Below are 21873 nucleotides of genomic sequence, written 5' to 3'. Positions count from 1 at the left end.
TAAAAACTAGTAAAACAATCATCACCTTTGTATACTTTTCTATTTCTTATAAAAATATTTCTATATTATGTATTAATACAAAAAAATATTAATAAGAAATGATTAAAGTGATAAAATAGTAATTATTCCAAATCACTAAAGTTAAATAAAATATTTTACATCTAGAATCTAATATGAAAAATATATAAAAAACGTATACAAAGGAATAAATTAACATAATTATTTATTTTTAATTTATTAAACTAAAAGATTCCCTATATTTATTAAACAGCACTTTAAAATCAAACTATTGATATTTATTTCTGATTTTATTTTTTGGAGATATAAAAACAGTTCGGATTTGTATTAAAAAAATTGTTCGGATTTCTATAAAATTTATTTGGTTTTGATTCGGTTATTGGTTCATTTCCTGTAAGAATATCGTAAGCTAATAGCCTATGCTGCATGGAATCGGAAGCGGGGACGCGGAAGCGGAAGCGTAAAGAAGCGTAGAAGCAAAAATTTTAAAATGTTTAGGAAACGGGTACGTGTTGGAAGCGTTTATACATATATATATATATATATATATATATAATATTGAAGCACTTAATAAAATAAAATAAATAATAATAAAAATCCAACACATAATTTAAATAATGAAGTTCAACATAAAAGTTAACAAACAAAAAAACTCAACATAACATAAAAAAAATTCAAGCTTCAAGTTAAATATCGAACTCATCATTGTTCTCATTTTCCCCATCTCCACCAAACAAAACAACTTCCAATTCTGGTTCATCAAGAGAAAGATCTTCAAACTCAAGTTTTCCCAAATTAATCTCATCCAGCGAATCAAATTGATCACCTCCTACATCCCACATACAGCTAGGACCTTCTTTATAAGAAGAGCTCCTTCTTGATAGAAGACGGAGGTTAGTATGCACAAATACTAAATCTTCAGCTCTTTGGGGAACAATCTTGTTTCTTATAGCAGAATGAATGAACTTGTATGTACTCCAATTCCTTTCGCAGCATGAGGATGAAAATGGTTGTCCAAGTAACTTGAATGCTAAGATTTGAAGTTTTGGTGCCGAAGATCCATGAACTGCCCACCATCTCAAAGGTTCTAAGATAAACCTATCATGAATCACATCAACACTACCAAAGTCCTCCATGCATAAAGAGAAGTTAGAATATTCAACGTTAACCTCTCTCCTTTCATCTTGATTTGGAAAATACTTCATGATGCAATTTTTTCTTTCTCTAGTAACCTCCAAATCTTGATGTGGAGCTTTTCTACTGTCTTCTTCTACAAGCCACTCTGAACTATAGTACCTGCATCCAACAAATATATATAACAATTAAAATCTTACTGATCAAAAACCAATTTTACCATTTTATAAGTTGATAAGAAAAACAGAATAAAAACAGATTTATAAACTTACTTGGGGTTTAGAGAATGTGCCATACAATGAAGAGGAGTATTACTCTTACTCCAACGAGAAGTCAAAATCGAGTGCACCGCAGTCCAAAAGACGGAATCTTCATTAAGTTGTTTCCTTTCTTTTTTGAAGATTGCTCTCTTGACATTCTGAATCATACTTTCCTACCATTCATAAACCAGATGAAGAGAAGGTTTATCAGTATCAATAGCTCTAATCACGCTATGGATGGGCAAAGTGAAAGATAAAGCATATTCAAGCTCCTCCCGAAACAACTTATCTAATATCTTTTTCTTCACTGCAGATGCTCTCTCTACACCGTCTTCTTTATAGTCATCCCATTTAGGACTGATCACCATTTGTTGTAACCCGGTCTTTATTTTTTTGAATCTCTTTAACATTACAACCGTGGAAGCAAACCTGTAAAAATAAAACTAATGATTATTAACTTAAAGATTAAGAATATAAGTAAGCTCTCAATTAAAAATATAGAAAACTAACCTTGTAGAAGCAATTGTGAGGAGCTTAAGATCACAATGCTCAGTGAACATTACAAGCCTCATCCCGTGATTCATAATATAATTCTTGATCCAATTCACATCTTCACTGATAGACTTTATCCAGTAACAAGCATCATACACTGCTTACACTGCTTCATTATTTCTTGTGCTCAGTAATGGTGAACATATATTCTTCAGAGCAAGGTTCAAGGTATGAACCACACATGGTGTCCAGAAAATAGTAGGAAACTTGGCTGAAATAAGCGCACCAGCTTTTACACAGTTTGAAGCATTGTCAGTGACAACCTGAACCACATTTTCATGCCCAGCCTCCTTTATGCCGTCTATGATCAGCTATGCAATCATCTCACCGATTTTTGTCTCACCATGAGTATTGATCGCCCTTAACATCATTGGACCACTCTCATTTGCAGCAATCAAGTTAAATATTGGTCTTCGTTGTGGATCTGACCAACCATCACTACATATACTCACTCCTTTTTGTTTCCATGTGTTCTTCAAAGGTTGCAAATGCATCTCAATGTTCTTTCTTTCCTTTTGAAGAAGTGTAGTTCTCAATGCATTATACCCGGGTGGAACATATCCTGGAATTTGGGAAGCACGCACATATGAATTGCGGTAGTGAGGATTTCTTGCAAGGTTAAAAGACAGACCACCTGTGTAGAACATCCTAGATACCTCCCCATCACATTGCTCCCTAGCTTCATTCTGAAATGCTTTTTCCAAAGGACCCTTTCTCTTCTTTGGATCAGACTCAGTTGCGTTTGGAACTTTGTAGCTCATATCATAATCAAGAGAAGAACTAGACATGTTCCTTGATGACGAAGGAAGTGGAACTGCTTTGGAAGCTGCACGCTTTAACCTCTCTTTGCAATTATCAACTAGCTTTTTCAGGTTAACTCTTTGTTGAGGAGTGACTTTCAAGCATCATTTAATTCCTTTTCCCCCTTGCAGCAGATGAGTCATAACTCTACTATGAGATCCAACATATGAATTACTGCAGAACTTGCATTCAAACCTCCATGATCCTCCTCCAGCTAACTTCTCAATTTTGTTCACATAGATCCACAAAGGTGCCTTGTCATCCACGTTCGAGGACTCATCCATGTTTAGAGGATCTTGAGACATTAGTCCTGTGAAAAAGTTATATGAATACTAATATATAATATCTTAATATACCGAACATAATACAAATATGAAACATAAAATTTCAAAAGACTACAACAATATCACACAAAGCTACGTACACAAAGCAACTTATAATAATACAATATTTAAAATATTCCTTGCACTGAAATTGAAAACCAAAAAAGTGCAGCCATGACTTTAATACACTCACGATCAAACAATAGAATATGCAAACCACATGCATAAAAGACAAACAAGTGACAACACATCAAACAAAGCACAATAACTGAGTATTTATATATATATGAGTTACGTACCTTTGCTTCTCTTCTCTCAGAATCTGGATAAAATGTGTAACTTGAAGAAATATCAGAACTGCTTCTTACGGTAACTGAATTTCAAGAGTTTTAATCTTTTTAGCTTATTTGGTAACTAGGGTTTTGTTATTGTAATGATCTAATTGGATCACATATTCACAAAACAAATCAAAATTTAAAAGCCCAAAATAATTTTCAGTTTTTTGAACATATATCCATAGACGCTTCCGTCAACTATCCATCGACGCTTCCGTCAACTATCCATCGACGCTTCCAATCCTGAATCGCGTGCTTCCATTACGGTTCCAAACGTCTCACTATCCGAAACGTGATTCCATGACGATTCCGAGTGATTCCCAGCGATTCCGTTTCCGGTTCCGCTTCGGAAGCACGAAATGCATGACCACCAACGATTCCATGCTACATAGCTAATAGCTAATACCCAAAAAATTTGGGTCCAATCTAGTCCTTGTTTAGTTTAGGTTTTTCTGATAGTTCAAATAATTTCATGTAATTCAAACCAAAATATCAGGTAACTAAAATATATTAGATAAAATAGATAATTTGGTTGTTTAGATTAAATTTTATATAATGTAAATAATTTCATATGAATTGAGTAAAAATATTCGAATAATTTGGGTTTTTTAATAATTTTTATGTTCATAAAGTGTAGTTTGAGATTTATAGGTATTTGAAAACTAATTATAAATAATAGTTTTAAATATCTATGAATTAGATTTGGGTATGTAGATACACATTTGTTTCTGAGTTTCGGTTTGGTTTTGATATTTAGATTTTAAAGAAATATGAACTATACGGATATTTGTAAGTTTCGATTTTTTTTTATTTATTTATTTTTTTTTTTGGTTTAGATTTTTGAGTTTCTGATCAAATGTCCAAGCCTAGTCTACTTGATGTAGATGGTTCGTGACTAGCATTGTTCTCGTTCATTAAGAGATTGAAATATAAATATGTATTGGAAGCGTTATATATACAAAATTATATAACATGAATACAACACATAAAATTTGATATAAAAAAAGAATAGAACACATAAAATTTCCAAATGTGTTCAAAAGAGTAGACAACCGACCTTAAGTCAGAAAATAAATCAATTTTGGTCATATTTGTAACGATCTAGGTAATTTGATGGGTGGCCACTTGATATAGGCTTTTGCTATTAAGTAGTTTGGCAATACTATCAAATTTAAATTCGATTAGCTAGGAATGACTGGTCAGATGATCAAGTCAATAAATCAGAAAATCCATCTCACCTGAACATGATCTCATGCCATGTTATCTTAGATGTACAATATCACAAGATGAATGATAATACAGAAGATCAAGGAGGTCTAGGATGTATCTCCATGCCAGTGGCGGAGCCAGCATTGGGGTCATTTCGATTTCATCGATATGTCAGGTCACAGTAGCTAACTTTGTAATGTTTCACTTATTTTGTTCAAGTTCAAAAAAAAATCATCAGAATTCATAGGGTTCACATAACCGACCCCTCTACCGTGTGAAGGTCCCTCTACCGTGAAGGTAGCTCCACCACTGCCCATGGCGCATCTCGGGTCTTAATCTTATGGCGATAAAAAGTCTTTCCCGAGAATCCAACAATAAATATTTACAAGTTAACCAACTAACATAGCTTAGTTGGTTATATTCCCTTCTTTTACCAACAAAGAGTTGGCCTAGTGGCTAAAACTTTTAAGCTATTCAATAGGTATTTAATGGATCACTAGACCCTCAGCGCGGATATAAATTTTCAGTTTTTAATTATTTATTTTCTTAAATGATGTATTTGTAATATTCGTTCATATTATATTCATTAAGTAAATATTTTTTTTGTATCATAAACTATCTATTTTTTTTACGAATGTGTGATATCATATAAAAAATATAAAAAAAATGAGTATATAGAGTTAATTAGATAATTGTAAAAACAGAAAGAAAAAAATTTGTGTGCGATATCATATAAATAATGATCCACCCAGTTAAATTTTCATCAAAAAAAAAAAAATCATGATTTTTATATGTGTAATTTTTTTTATTTTGACAATTTCCTTAAAACTATATTAAATTTTACATATTTTAATTAGAATATTTTTAATATCTTTAACTTTTTATTTGAAATGCAACTCAATATTTTTGAAAACATTAAACAAAATATTTAAAAAATATTTTTAGAATTTGTTTGAAAAATAAGAAAATTACATTTTAAATTAAAATTATCCTAAAATATGATAAGTTTTGACGTAGACGAAAACACAAATTATGTCAAAATAATTATATTCAATGATAATAACAATTTAAATTGATTATTTTTTAAAAAATACATTTACAAAAATATTATTTGAAAGAAAATTCATTTCTCTTTCAAATATAAAATAAAATATCATAATTAAATAATAAAAATATAAGTAAAAACCATAAATTTAGCAAATGACAACTGAATTATATTATGCTAAAATTTTGTTTCTAACAATTTAGCAAATGACAAATGAGTTATGAGCAAATAATACCATATAATTTTTAAAAACATAGCCATTCTTAAATATTTTTTGAATAAATAAATATTTTTTTAATTTAATCAACTGAAAATAATATCCGTACAATTGTGTGAGTCAAATTCTAGTTTTATTGATGCATGTTATATATTAGTGCTGTATGTTTTAGGTAACATTTTAATTATGCATGTTTTTTTAAATCTCCATTATTAAAATTATGCACGTAAGGATAACTCATGATTTTTTTTGTTGATTAAATGACATTATGTCCAAATTTATTTAAGGATATTTCATTAAGGTAACTGAAAAAACAAACAATAAAATAGGAAGTTTAAATTCATTTAAGCATATTTCATTAATGTAACTGAAAAGACAAGTAATAAATTAGACAGTTTTATTCGTTTTACGATATTTCATCAATGCAACTGAAAAAGACAAGCAAAAAAATAAGAAGTTTAATTAATGAAGTAAGAACATTTTTAAATGGGTACTTCTCTTTTAATAATATAGATGGGTTTTTTTCATTGGGACAGGTTTTTTCTACTAAAAAAAATTCTGAGACCAAAATCTCTAGACATTAAATATATATATGTGTAATGGATTATGGATTATGGATTATGGATTATGAATCCAGACCAGCCCGCATGGATCCGAGATGTGGTTTTAATTTTTAGTTATCTTTTTGTTGTATTTTATTTTTCTGTTTTAAAAAAAAAAATAATTCTAGCTCTATTGTGCTTTAAAAAAAAAAAAGAGAAATTGCACCATGTACGCAAAACTTTTTCTCTAATTAGGTAAATACATTAAATCCTAAAAGATGTTGTTTTGATTGTTAGACACCAAAGTTTTAAATTGCTAATATCTGTGTTCTTTTTGTATTATGAACCAATTGACTCCAAAAAAAAATTAGGGGGCTTATTGTATTAGGGATTTGATAAAATTTTGAGGGTTTTAGATCTGGTGTGATTTGGTGGGTTTTAAAGATTTTGTTGGAGATTCTGATGGGGAATTTGGTAAAATTTAAAAACAAAACAAAACAAAAAACCAATTTGGTAAAATCCTTTACTTTTTAATATTTCAAAACCCCCACCGACCAAAGGGAAACGAAGCCAAAATATGAGAAACATGCATGCTTATATGTGATTTTGCTTACCATGCATTCTCTGAGTCAACAACTGTGTTTGTTCATTATGTAATGCCAAGAACATATACATGTCGTGTAATTATATCCTTTTCATTGAGATTGAAAAATACATCATTCGTTCTTCAATTTACATATACGATATTTGTCGTTTGTTAAAGAGTGAAGAATTGACTGATTTAGAGTTGTTTGATTCGTAAGAGAACATTTATCTAACAGCGCATTAACTGCTTCCACGACGGCGCGTGAAACAACCCATCGTGTTCCGAGGCATAAGAGTGTTGGATCCAATCATTTAGGGTAGCCCATTGGCTTAAATAATAAATATTCAAATGTGAAAATGAAATAGGCCTCCGGGTTTTAATAAAAAGTTTAGTTGGCTTAGGTTAAATGAACGAAGAAGTGGAGCAAAGTGCCACATCGCCTTAGCAATAGAGAAATGGAGCAATATATATGTTCCCTTACTATTATTGTTTAAACGACTTTAGGGGTAGGATGGTTCCCTGCGCGCGCCGCCGCCGCCTTCCGGCCGGCTCGGCGTGGGCTTGGATCTTGGTAACGAACCTCCGGTCCAATAAAAAAAATTTTGGATCAAGTTAAGCTCAACTTTTTTGTCATTCAATTAGGAAAAAAAACAGCATGCAAGTTTATTTAAAACGACAAGTAGTTTGTCTAGAAAATTTTATCCTCTCGAAATTTTTAAACGAGATAAGAGAGTCTTGGGGAATAAGTTTTTGAAACTCAAATTCCCGTGATCTCCGCGAGATTTCCACCAAGTTTAGTTGGCTTAGGTTAAATGAACGAAGAAGTGGAGCAAAGTGCCACATCGCCTTATCAAGAGAGAAATGGAGCAATATATATATGTTCCCTTACTATTATTGCTTAAACGACTTTAGGGGGTAGGATGGTTCCCTGCGCGCGCCGCCGCCGCCTTCCGGCCGGCTCGGCATGGGCTTGGATCTTGGTAGCGGACCTCCGGTCCAATAAAAAAAATTTTGGATCAAGTTAAGCTCAACTTTTTTGCCATTCAATTAGGAAAAAAAACAACATGCAAGTTTATTTAAAACGACAAGTAGTTTGTCTAGAAAATTTTATCCTCTCGAAATTTTTAAACGAGATAAGAGAGTCTTGGGGAATAAGTTTTTGAAACTCAAATTCCCGTGATCTCCGCGAGATTTCCACCAACGTGCGCATGCGCTGCATCAGTTACGGAAAGTGGCTCGTCTTCTCCTCTTTAAAAACTCGTCTCCTCCTTCATTTCTCATTAAGTTTTTACGCAACAAAAATCACAAAATCCCTCAGCGTAAGTCTAGAGAGTGTTTCGTAGATATATTAGTTCGTTAGAGCATTCACGAGTGAAGCGTGAATTGTCCGTCATGGTTGTATTATGAAACTCGATATTCGTACAGTTCTGTCTCACAACGGAGTGAATATTCAGGAAAGAGATTGTATCTCGCCTCCATGTCCGTTTCTGAAAAATGGTTTTGTTATCTCGGTTTCTATCCGAGTTTGACAATCGTTTCCTTCCTTAAATCACGTTATTTATTATTGTTATTTCAATTCGGTTTTTGGCTTTTACAATCTTAACTCTGAATAGCTTCTTTTCATAAGCGTTTATCGGATTGAAAAAAACGTTTTATTAAACGGTTTATTCAATGATTTGAAAATGATTTTAGAACGGTGTTTGCGATTTGCTTTATAGCACTTCCGCTAAACGTTTCTTATCTATCTCATAACAGTGTTTGTGATTTGCTTTGTAGCACTTCCGCGAAATGTTTGTTACTTATCTCATAATGGTTTGCATTTTGCTCTGTAGCACTACTGCGAAACATTTATAGATATATGATTCTTAAAACGTTTTCAAAACAATTTGTTTCCACGAACGCTTTCTAAAGCGAGTTTGTGAAACAATCTACAGTCTACACAAAACGGTTTCTGCAAACGCTTTTAAGCGAGTTTGCTAAACGTCTTCTAAGACTTATATCGATACGATTTGGTGGTTTGAAATGCTTTTGCGATCTACTATAAACACCAAAAATGACAATCGATTTTAGACTATTATTTTTATTTAAAATAATATGTTATTTGTTGATTGGAGTTTTAATCTGTTTTTCATGTTTTCTCTACAGGAAAACAATGACGAAGGATAACAACACCCCCATTGACACCACAAATGTCATTCAGACTCCACTGAACGTTGTAGCAACTGATGCAACTGGCGTGATAATCTCTGGAACCAACACTGCATCAACCGCTGCAGCAACAACAACAAGTACCCTTCCAGTGGGTAATGCTGCTGATGAAACCACGCACCGTAGCCTATTCGGTGCTGGTCTTTATTAGACATGTTCAGTTTCAGGAACCACAAGTGGTCCGGTGGCAGTTCAAACTCCTCCGTCTGTACCTAGTGTGTTCACTCAAGGACTGATGCCAGACAAGTTTGATGTCAAAGGCTTCAAAACGTGGCAGAAGAAGATGATGTTCTTCCTGACAACCATGACGCTGGACAAGTTCATCCAAGAGGACAAGCCCCTTGTTCCTTACGGAATTGATGATGTGCACACTCTCGCAAGTGTTAACATATGGGTGCATTCTGACTTCATCTGCAAAGGTTACATTTTGGGTCGCCTCATTGACCCATTGTACCGTGTCTACTGTGAGATCCCCACGGCAAAAGAACTTTGGAGATCATTGGACAAGAAGTATAGAGGTGATGACGCTGGCTGCCAGAAGTATGTGGTCTCAAAATTCCATGACTTCAAAATTGTGGATTCAAAACCCATCATGGATCAGGTGGAAGCGTTTCAGCTCTTGCCATGAAATCGTTGCTGAAGGAATGTCCATCTGCGAGACATTCACAACTCTCAGGTTCATTTAAAAGCTTCCTCCAAGCTATGCGGATTTCAAGAACTACTTGAAGCACAAGAAGAAGAAGATGGGGCTCGAGGAGCTCATCATGAGGCTTCATATAGAATCCAGAAACCAAACTGCTGACAAGGTCACAGCTAAGGAGCATAGTGTCAACATGGCTGAGCACAAAGGCAAAGGAAAGGCACGCGCCCATTCTCCTGCCAAACCTTCCAAAACTGCTGCAGTCCTGAAGGCTTCTGGGAAAAACTTCAAGAACAAAGGCATTGAAATCAATGCGAATGTGGAGAAGTTCAAGGGGAAGTATCACTACTGCCACAAAGTGGGATACAAGAGTGTTGAGTGTCGCAGCAAGATCAGAGATGAGAAGCATCAAGCAAATATCACTGAGGAGGATCTCGTTGCAATGGTGACTGAGGCCAACATGGTTGAAGGCAGCAACCCCAAGGAATGGTGGTATGACACAGGAGCGACCACCCACATTTTCACTGATAGGGCGATGTTCAGCACTTATCAGAAAAGCAAGACTCGGGAGAAGCTGTTCATGGGAAACACTGCAGTCTCAAAGATTGAAGGCCGCGGCAATGTGGCTTTGAAGATGACATCTGGATGTGAAGGCCGCGGCAATGTGGTTTTGAAAATGACATCTGGACGTGAAGTCACTCTGACAAATGTGAAGCATGTGTCTGACATGAGGAAGAATTTGGTCTCGGGAACCTTGCTCGGCAAGAAGGGATTCGCCACAAGTTTTGAGGCGGACAAGCTCGTGATTAAGAAGAATGAGATGTATTTGGGAAAGGGGTATGTTAAGGATGGACTTGTCAAGATGAATGTAATGACAGTCCCTCCAAAAGTTGTAACTCCAAAAGTTTAATGAATAAGAAAGAGCTAGTTGTTGATTTGGTTGTGTCTTTTAATATATGGCATGAAAGATTAGGCCATATAAACTATAAATCTATACAAAGATTAATGAATTTAAATCTAATCCCTAAATGTAAAATAAGTAAACAAAAATGTGAAGTATGTGTACAGGCTAAGCTCACAAAAACGTCATCACCTCATGTTGAAAGAACTGACAAACCTCTAGATTTAATTCACACTGATTTATGTGATTTAAAATACATACAAACTAGAGGTGGGAAAAGTACTGTGTGACTTTCATACATGATTGTACAAAATATTGTTATGTATATTTATTACATAGCAAAGATAAAACCTTAGAAAAATTCAAAGAATTTAAACTCGAGGTCGAAAATTAGCTTAAAATAACAATTAAAGTAGTTAAAAGCGACAGAGGAGGCGAGTACGATGGTCCATTTAATGCATTTTGTAAACAACATGGAATAATCCATCAAACTACAGCTCCTTACTCACCATAATCTAATGGAGTAGCTGAACGCAAAAATCGAACTCTAAAAGAGATGATGAATGCAATGTTGCAGGAATCTGGATTACCCCAGAACATGTGCGGGGAAGCGTTGCTTACCACTAATTATACCCTCAACAAAATTCCACACAAAGTAACTGGCAAAACTCCATATGAGTTATGAAAATGTAATTTACCTTCGTATAAATACCTTAAAGTGTGGGGGTGCTTATCAAAAGTTGCGGTACCGCCACAAAAAAGGTCACTATTGGACCTAAAACAGTGGATTCTTCATCGGATATGCACATAACAATAGTGCTTATCGATTTATGGTACATAAAACTGAAATATCAGACATTCATGTAAATACAGTCATGGAATCAAGAAATGCATCTTTCTTCGAATATATTTTTCTATACAAGGAAAAACAAGGTTCAAAATGAACTCGAAAAGAAAGAGGCAACGACAAGGATTCATAAACTGAGACAAACGTAGAAATTTCTATAAATGATATTTCAGAAAGTGAAGAAAAAGATGAACCTCGAAGAAGCAAAAAAGCTCGAAAGGGAAAATCTTTTGGTGAGATTTTCTTAATGACATTTTTAGTAGAAAATGTTCCAAAAATTTTGGCAGAAGCCATGGCTTCACCAGAAGCTCCATTTTGGAACGAAGCTGTCAGAAGTGAATTTGATTCTATCATGCAAAATTATACATGGTACATAACAGATTTACCACCTAGCTGCAAAGCATTAGGAAATAGATGGATAATGACACGAAAACCTGGTGGAAAATACAAATCTAGGCTTGTAATTCAAAGATTCCGACAGAAGAAAGGTTTTGACTATTTTGATACATATTCTCCAATAACGAGAATAACATCAATAAGACTGATGATAGCAATCACAGCCTTAAGAGACCTAGAAATCCATCAAACTGATGTAGAAACCGCTTTTCTAAATGGTGATTTAGAAGAGAAAATTTACATGAAACAACCTAAAAGTTTTGTCATTCCCGGACAGGAAGACAAAGTATGTCAACTTGTAAAGTCACTTTATGGGCTTAAACAAACTCCTAAACAATGGCACGAAAAATTTGACAATACAATGATGTCAAATGGTTTCAAAATAAATGAATGTGACAAATTCATATACTACCAAAAATGTGTATGTTTTGCTATGTCTATATGTAGATGATATGCTCTTTATTGGAAACAATACAGACATTATCAATCAAACAAAGAACATGATCAAAGGGAAATTTGAGATGAAAGACTTGAGATTAGTAGATGTAATTCTCGGGATTAAAGTCACAAGAAATTCAAACGGAATTATCTTAACCCAATCTTATTATGCTCAAACAATATTAGAGAGATTTAAAAATTACTCTAATGGTATGGAAAAAAACTCTGTTAGATCCCCAAATGCACTTGACAAAGAATTCAGATGAAGTGGTTTCACAAAACGAGTATGCACGTGTGATCGAAAGTCTCATGTACTTGACCAATTGTACTAGACCAGATCTAGCGCATGCAGTAAACGTACTTAGTCGATATACACGTAATCCAGGTCATACATACTGGAAAGCTATAATGAGTGTACTCAATTACTTGCGCTACACCAAAGATTTTGGGCTTCACTATGGTAAAGAACCAGCAGTTTTAGAATGATACAGTGATGCTAATTGGATATCAGATTCTAAAAACTCAAAATCCACAAGTGGATATGTCTTTACACTAGGAGGAGCAGCAATATCATGAAAATCTACCAAACAAACAGTGTTAGCCAGATCCACCATGGAATCTGAGTTCATAGCCTTAGACAAAGCAACAGAAGAAGTTGAATGGGTTAGAAATTTTTTGGAAGATATTCCTATGTGGGAAAAACATGTGCCAGCTATACGCATACATTGTGATAGTCAATCAACTATAGCTCGGGCTCAGAGTAATCTCTACAATGGTAAATCTCGTCACATCAGAAGACGACAGAAAACCATTAGACAACTTATCTTAACTGGTGTAATCACAATAGACTACGTCAAATCGGCTGACAACCTAGCGGATCCATTTACTAAAGGTATGCCACGAGATGTTGTTGCTAAATCATCAAAAGGAATGAGTTTAAAGCCTATGACAAATGAGGATCCTAGATTGCAACCCTACCTATCATGACTGTAGATCCCAAGACGTAGGTTCAAAGGAAAAACAAAATCTAACCAAAGCACTTGAGACAAAGTAGTTTCTTCCCAGTTCCTAAGATGATAAAAGTGCTAACGAATGTGAGAAGGATAAGCGTAAGCTTTTAATGATTCCATAGCTTCTAAAGCGGAGTATTACTCAATACTTTTCATGGTCAATCACCTAATGAGTGTGAAATGGGTTCGTTTCTAGGAAAATGAATGCAATGCTATATTCTCTAAGTTCACTCATGAAAACCAGAATTAGTTCAGGGCCACAATGAACATAATACAGAACTAAGTTCTACGAGAAAATGAAGATGTGTTATGCATGTTGTCTCGGTCTATATAAAACACTGGTTGGTTCAAGATATCATGTCCACATTCTGGTAAAGTAAACCCGACAGATATTAACTATGAGTGGTTCAAAGCTTAAAAATGCCACCAACTCAAATACAGTGAATTTTTCGCAAACACTCTCGATAAGTCAGTCTGTCTAGTCATTAGTATAAGTCTAGTCAGTAAATTTTATATAGTTTTAGAGTCTATCGAGTCTGCATTTAGTCGCATATGTTTAGAGTCATTTCTATTCATTTGGAGGATTGTTGGACCCAATTATTTAGCCCATTGGCTAAAATAATAAATGGTCAAATGTGAAAACGAAATGGGCCTCCAGGTTTTAATAAAAAGCCTTGTTGGCTTAGGTTAAATGAATGAAGAAGTGGAGCAAAGTCCCACATCGCCTAGCAAGAGAGAAATGGAGCAATATATATATATATATATATGTTCCCTTATTATCATTGCTTAAACGGCTTCAGGGGATAAGATGGCTCCCCACGCGCACGTCGCCGCCGCCGTACGGCCGGCTTGGCGTGGACTTGGGTCTTGATAGAGGGACTCCAGCCCAATAATATTCTTTTTTGACCAATTTAAGCTCAATTTTTTGCCATTCAATTTGGGAAAAAAACAGCATGCAATTTTATTTAAAACGAGAAGTAGTTTGTCTAGAAAATAAAAACGCCATGCATTTTATCCTCTCGAAATTTTTAAACAAGATAAGAGAGAGTCTAGGGAAATAAGTTTTCAAAACTCAACTTCCTGTGATCTCCGCGAGATTTCCACCAACGTGCGCACGCGCTGCATCAGTTACGGAAAGTGGTTCGTCTTCTCCTCTTTAAAAACTCTTCTCCTCTTTCATTTCTCATTAAGTTTTTACGCAACAAAAATCACCAAATCCCTCAGTGTAAGTGTAGAGAGTGTTTCGTAGATATATTAGTTCGTTAGGGCATTCACGAGTGAAGCGTGAATCGTCTCCCACGGTTGTATCCTGGGACTCGATATTCGTACAGTTCCGTCTCACTACAGAGCGAATATTCAGAGTTAAGAAAATAGATTGTATCTCGACTCCATGTCCGTTTCTGAAAAAGGTTTTGTTTTCTCGGTTTCCATCCGAGTTTGATAATCGTTTCTTTCCTTAAATCGCTTTATTTATTACAGTTATTTCAATTCGGTTTCCGGTTTTTAAAGAGTTGTTGGGTTTTGCATTTCTCATGTAAAGTTTCTTGATTTCAACGCTCTGTCCAAGGCAAAGTGACGAAAATGTTCATTCCCCAGAGGAAGCAGTTTCCGGCGACCGACCGGAAGGGAAAGGTTGTAGCTTTGGCCGGAAAAATCCCGACGCCTTCTCAGCCAAAGGGTCTATTTAGAGCCGCCTCTGGTTCAATGATATGATGAATGATTAAAGGACGTTCAAAAAGGTTGGCTTTTCAGAACAAAAAATAGGAAAACTTGAGATGCTGGGAAATAATTTTAAACATATGGCACTGTCGAGATAATATTGATTCTTTTGGAGAAAGAAGGTTAGTGATGAGGAGGTGGTAAGAGGGAAGTAGCGTTGGTAAAGACGTGTCGTTAGGGAGGTATAGGAGATACGAAATGGGATCATTGTTTTTTATGTTTTTCTGTGGTATTCTTTTCTATTGAATTTAAGTGTAAATTTATTTTTCCAATAACTCACAATAATCTTAGATATAAATTATTGATGAAATCCATATTTTCCAATAAGGAGAGTTTTGATAGGAATTTTACAAATACCATATCCAATAAGCATGGATTTGTTAAAACTTTTACAAATACTATATCCAATAAGAGGGGATTTGGGAAAAAACTAAAAAAGGTTCAAATCCCTAATACAATAAGCCTCCCTTAAAATACCAAGACCTTTAAAAATATATTTACAAGTTATCCCCGATAAAACTAAATATTTACCTTAACAAGATCACATTTCAACTTGCACAATAAGAATTGACCAATCCACAATAATTTATCTTCAGCATGTAATAAGTGAAAACCACTCCTCAAATATGCATACAAATCTAAATGTATGAGATAGCTCTGCCAAACCGCTCATCACCGCTGCAAGTTGTAATACTCCACTTATATGTGGGGTTAGGTATTTGACTATCTTTAAGTAAAATAGTTAAGATTGGTAATACAAGGACTTATTAGACAACTGATGAGTAGGATAACAAAGGAGGTGATAATTGTTAAGTGTTTTGTACCGGGTTGACCTAGGAACTTGAATTTGGTGTGGATGTGACCAGCATAAACCACTCTTAGAGCATGATTATTGGGGGTTCTTAGCGTGAGGTTCTTATTCCGCTAAGAACCCCACGCTAAGAACCCCACCTTGATAATCATGCTCTTATAGTTTATTTTTTGCTTTTTTTTTTTTTTGTAACACTGCTAAAACTCTTCAAATACGGCTTCCTCTCTGTGAAGGAGGGGATCCAAAGTTTTACACACAAACACTCAAATACCAAAAGTATACTTCCTATTCTGAAGCTCCAAATAGTTTTTTTTATGAAAGCTGTAAGCATATATCTGATGAAGCTTCAAGGTAGCGTTTCTGCTATAAATTATATGCATGTTCAAATTATATATCCAAGTAAATAACAGGTCGTTAGTCTGCAAAGTTTGTTCAGTTCAAAGTTTTCGGTATTAAACTTTATGTTATCTGTTTTATGATCAACTTAAAAAACGGTTTGTCTGACAATTTCAGAAGAGAATTGTTCAGTTCAAGTCTTACCATCTACCATGTGATATATATGATTTGCTTAGTTTATGATGTATTTTAATCCAAAATACTATATGGTTATCGGCATGGTCTTCAAGGGGAACCGGCTGTACACAAGAGAAAAGCTAAAGGAAAAAACAATTTAAATTATTTAATAAGAACAAAAAGGATTATGCGATGGTGGAGCATCTTATCATGTGGTTAATTAAATCCAAACTACTTTACTTCAAAGATGTAACGTGAGTGGGTTCCTCCTTGGTGGCGATGCCACAATAGAGACAATTAATAACCCCCACTTTTAGTAAACTATGTAAAACTAACCAATTCATAAGTTTTTACAGAATTGTACATCATGAAGATGGTCGGAGAGAACCATTCAAATCGTTCCACGGCGATTTTAGGTATAGTTTATATCTGTCAAAAAAATTCAACGTTTATATATAAAAAAAAAATTGAGATGCTATTAAAAATCTCAATTTCCTATACAACACTTAAACGTGTTTTCTATTTTAACATTTATTTATTTTATTTTTATAAATTATAAAAATTATTATATCAAAAGCTTACAACCGATAGTTACATCTGTATTATAAAATAAATATGTCTATCGATTATATTTGTACTATTCTGAATTGTATTATGTAAATATACACTTGACAATAATTTTATTTATATTTCGTTGAAGATTTGGAGTAAATTTTTTTAGTTAATTTGTCGATCCCCAAAACTTCTACATCAAGAATCCTATACAATAAAAAAAAATTTCTCTCTTCTCCTTGGACCATAAGAGCAAGAGAGGGTGGGCAAAAATAGGACACGGGGACTCTTCTAAAAAAATTTTTGTTTGTTTTCATTTCGTTTTGTTATGGCCCACTCCATACTTTCGCTGTCTTTTCTTTTGTCCAAGCAAACCGTCGCTACTGTCCCGGTTCCGCTTCCCATTCTCCTTTCGTCGCCGCCGTGACGTTAAGCAAAAAGGTCAATAACTCTAGGAATCCCACTAACTTTTCTTCAATGCATCTTCAATTCTAGAACCGTCATCTTCATGTAATATATAAACACGCTGTTTGAGAAGCTCAATTGCAGGTAAGAATTTTTTCTTTCTTCCACGACGTTCCTCCTTGGTTGGGAAGGGCGAAGATCATCTCCAAGCTCATCCTTTTATGGGAACCTCTCCGGATTGATATTGAGATGTTATTCATCGACAAACAAGTAATGATTCTCTTTACTATTCCTATATTCTCCCTATTTAAGAATCAAAAACCCTGACTAATTGCATTCACATAGGGCACTCTGATTACAAGGCTTCATCTCCCCTTATCGTGTAGCAAAATACGAAGTTATATTGCTATTGATGCCAAATATGAAAAAGTTGTATTTGGGAGTGATAAGTGAGAGTTTCCTGTGAGTTCGTGTTTATATCATCTGTTAAAACCCGAACAAATAAATCTAAGCAATGAAAAGCTATGGTCATCTGTGTATACTCTTTTTATCTTAACTATCCCCAGCAGTGTTATATATTTCTTAAACTTCCTCTTGAATTCTAACTTGGTATCTTGTAATGCAATTTTGTCAATAGAACTACTGAAGTCGAACCAACTCCAGAAGATATATAAATGGACTAAGGAGAGGAAGAAACTGCAGAAAGTAACTTCAGGTACATTGTGTCTTCTTCTTTCTACTCGGAAAGATAAATAATTTAATATGTTTCCATGTATTCTACCGCAGACAAATTAGAGGATTTCCAATATTCTAGCTAACGGCCTTGAAGAACAATGATATTACTTCTTTGGAGGTAGACTATATGCAGTTTTGGTATTCATTTTATATGTAACTACCAATCATTACCATGGACAATAACTCTAGCCTGATGTCCTTCACGTCAGGTCAAAGATATTAAAAACTGAAACATAGCCTGCTAGCATGTTTGATAGATTCAGTAGTTTTGACTCTTCAGGATGTTTTTTTTCTTAAACAGGGAACTGCAGCAGAAAATCATTCCAAATCGAAGTTGATCTCACAAAAAGATTCTTCAGGTTTTATTTGTTTCGTCCCTTTTTAGATTGTTAAATCGGTAACATATTTTTCCAGGATGAGATTGACAAGCAAGTCATGAGAATCCAAACGCTAGATTGAAATATACTCTCGATGATTGGTTAAATTTGCTAACGCTGATTTCATTACATCCATCATTTTATCGTAATCTTGATAGATACAACGTTTTTCTTGTGAGTGTGCTCAGGTTGCAGAGTTTTAGGGGCCATCAACTTTGACATACACCATAACAAGCCAGAAATTGTATGATGAGTAAGTATTTTCTGAATCGATTCAGAATAACTTACACATAAGACGGATGCTTATACGTTCGAAACATCAACCACTGTAAGCTTATGTGGCTTTGACGGCAGCGCCCGCCCCCTCAAGTGGTTCTAAGTACGGAGATGTTCAGACAATCCAGATCGCGATTGTGGCGGAGCTTAGCGCAGTGGTACAACACATGTTATTGGTGCATTAATATGCCAAACTCTTTCAATCTCCACTACTGCACCGTAACAAAAAGAAAATCCAAGGAAACAATAATGGCTCAGATATATTTGTGGTTTAAAGCAACAAAATAAAATTGTGGTCTTAGTATTTTGAAATTCCACGTTATTATACTTCTACTAAAATTATACTATTATTATTGTTATAATTTTGTTTTAAAAGAAGAACTTAAAAATAAAAATTTAAAATATGCTAAAAATTATTTATGTCATGCTTTTTTTTGTTAACCAAATGAATAAGATTGTAAAAAGTCACTATCAATATTCTCTAATAAACAATTAGAATATATTAAAAAGATAATGATTAATAGTAATATTAAATAAAGATAAATGGTTGATTTTAAGTTGTTTTTAAAAAGAGAGACATTGATCAAGCATGTATGGAATCTTTACCGGTATTAGCCAACTCTGTTCATGATAACCTCTTCTATAAAAAAAAAAATCAACATCAACCTTTTGGCGGACCATCTATTTGCATCACTTACAAACTATCACGATTTAATTACCAAATACCTTTCCGCCAGAAACGCTGAGATTCACTATGTCAAAGACAACTAAGAATATTTCTATTAAAACAACACTGCTTAGGAGTCTATTATCTCTAAACAGCCGCAGAAGGTTTATATCAATGTAGTTCACCTATACCGCATTAGCAAGCTTATTTTTGCATTAGCAAGTTATGCATGAGTGAAATGACACTTGGAAAAAATATACTTGGACAAATTAGGAAGAACACAAAGAAAAAACTACACGATATTAATGTAGGAAAGACATCAATAACGTCAATGCACTAAACACTTGTAAAAAACTCCAGTGTTACTTAACAACACTCACAACAGCAAATGCCACAGTAACATATCTCTCCAACAACATAAAAAGATGCGACCAATCTTAATATTACAAGAAAATAAAAGAAATTATATATTCCATATAAAACCCACTCTACAAAAGTTTATATTTTATGCTCCAACCATTAGCCATTCAATTTGTGTATTCAAACAATGTAAACATTGTTCGGCTACTTTGAAATATTTTACTCACCTCGCATATGTACATAAAATAACAAATTCCTTATAAACAAAATAGACATCCAATTTATAAATGCAAAGCTGATCCTCAACATCATTGAGACTTCCATAATAACGGCTCCACAACTCTGACAAATAGCTACAACATCTTACCATTATAATATAAAAACCTCTGAATATTCAATCAATATACAATTTTTAACTTACTAAACGTCCACCCGAAAACTCACAACATCAATAATTATATTTTTGTTACAAATTTGTTTTTTTTTTAATTCTTACAAATATCAGACATTCTACTACACAATTAACAAATATTCATAGTCGGGTTTATGTTGACAGTGAGACCATTGATACTATTTGTGAAGATTTTTTGTGTTCTTTTGTTGTTGATGTTTTTTGTCGAGCTAAGATTAATTTGTTTTTTTTTTCATTTGGTTTTTAGAGCAAGCTTTGAAGTTTTTTTTTTGGTGGAGAGTGTTCTCTATCGAAATATTTTCTACATATTTTTGGAACTTCCCTTGAATTTGATATATTTTGTTTAATAAAACCATAATATAAATTGTAAATTCATTAAAAATATATATACGAACCGGCGCGTAGCGCCGGAATACCACTAGTATTTAATAAGGGAGAATTTTGTTTCTCGCTTTCATGTTACCATTATTCATCTTTACCACCAATAAAATAACATTTTCAAAAATACATTTTCATTAAGTGACAAAAGACTCTTATATCATTGTTCTCTATATATATAATAAATAACTATTTTAAAAAAGTAAATTTTTTTTTATGTTTCCGAATTATACTCTTCAAAATTCAAACATTTTATAAATTTTTTTTTTTTAATTTCTTTTTGAAAATCGAAAATTATGTCAATTCTTCATATAAAAGTACATTGAAAAATGAAAAAAAATTCCTAGAATAATTATTTTTAAGTTTTTGTCACAAAAATAGCAATCAATGAGGAAAATGACCAAAAGAAGTTTTATTAAAGAGTAAAAATACATTTATACCCTACGTAGCACGGAAGCTTCATCAGACGTCTGCTTCCCGGTTCGGAACCGGAATTGGAATCGGAACCTTGTAGCAGCTTACGGAATCTTGCTTCCAAAACGCTTCTAAAATATTATCTTTAACAACACGTTGGAAGCTTACGATTCCGATTTAGAATCACATTTTCGTTCTTTAAAAAAATAAAATGTCTTATACCAATAAAAATATAAAGTTAGTTTTTGATTTATAAAAATTCCTAATTTTAATAGTATTGAATAGAGATAATAGAAATGTACAAATATTAAAATTAAGACAATAAATTATCTTTATGCATTGAGGTTTTTATTAAAGATAAATCATATATTCAAATATATTATGTCAATTGATTATACAGTATTAAAAATAATTAATATAATAATTTATTTTAAATTTAATTTATGTGTATTTTGCAGTTTTAATATGAAATCATTTTAAAATTATTATAAATGAATAAATGCTTTCTTTTAAATTTATATCATATAATTTTTATTCTAGATGTTTCAAAAAAATTCTTATATATGTATATATACGCTTCCAACGCATACCCACTTTCTAATTTTTTAATTAATCTCGCTTATGCGCTTCCATACGCTTCCGCTTACACATACCCGCTCCCGTTTCCGTGAAACATAGTTTATACTCTATATTAATTAATGTAGACTTAGAGTTTGAGTTAAATGGTGAGGTTTTAAAGATATGTTTCAAATTTAAAAAAAATAAATATTAAAATGTTTAAAATAAAAAGAA

General features: G+C 33.5%; 1 protein-coding gene and 1 long non-coding RNA gene across 7 annotated transcripts; one reads left to right on the top strand and one right to left on the bottom strand.

Annotated features, from left to right (window-relative positions):
- Positions 1-704: 704 nt before the first annotated feature.
- On the bottom strand, positions 705-3070 carry LOC106377619. The gene is made up of 6 exons (XM_048763916.1): positions 2961-3070; positions 2621-2843; positions 2141-2275; positions 1923-2035; positions 1590-1841; positions 705-1314 (listed from the first exon to the last, which is right to left on the bottom strand). The coding sequence occupies exons 1-6, from the start codon at positions 3068-3070 to the stop codon at positions 705-707; spliced, it is 1443 nt and encodes a 480-aa protein (XP_048619873.1).
- An 11620-nt stretch (positions 3071-14690) lies between these two features.
- LOC106380429 lies at positions 14691-19239 on the top strand. Of its 6 annotated transcripts, XR_007326677.1 has the most exons (8): positions 14701-16343; positions 16862-16921; positions 17428-17498; positions 17607-17732; positions 18100-18177; positions 18249-18315; positions 18499-18556; positions 18763-19239. It is a non-coding gene; the product is annotated as an uncharacterized LOC106380429 (long non-coding RNA). The 6 variants fall into 6 exon arrangements; XR_001276341.3 differs by having other exon boundaries at positions 14704-16921; XR_007326675.1 differs by having other exon boundaries at positions 14691-16343; positions 16862-17732.
- Positions 19240-21873: the final 2634 nt, after the last annotated feature.

This window comes from Brassica napus, chromosome C7 (assembly GCF_020379485.1).
Source record: "Brassica napus cultivar Da-Ae chromosome C7, Da-Ae, whole genome shotgun sequence".
Lineage (NCBI taxonomy): Eukaryota > Viridiplantae > Streptophyta > Magnoliopsida > Brassicales > Brassicaceae > Brassica > Brassica napus.
Note: the sequence above shows the minus strand (reverse complement) of the source record. Positions and strands in the feature narration are given on the sequence as shown.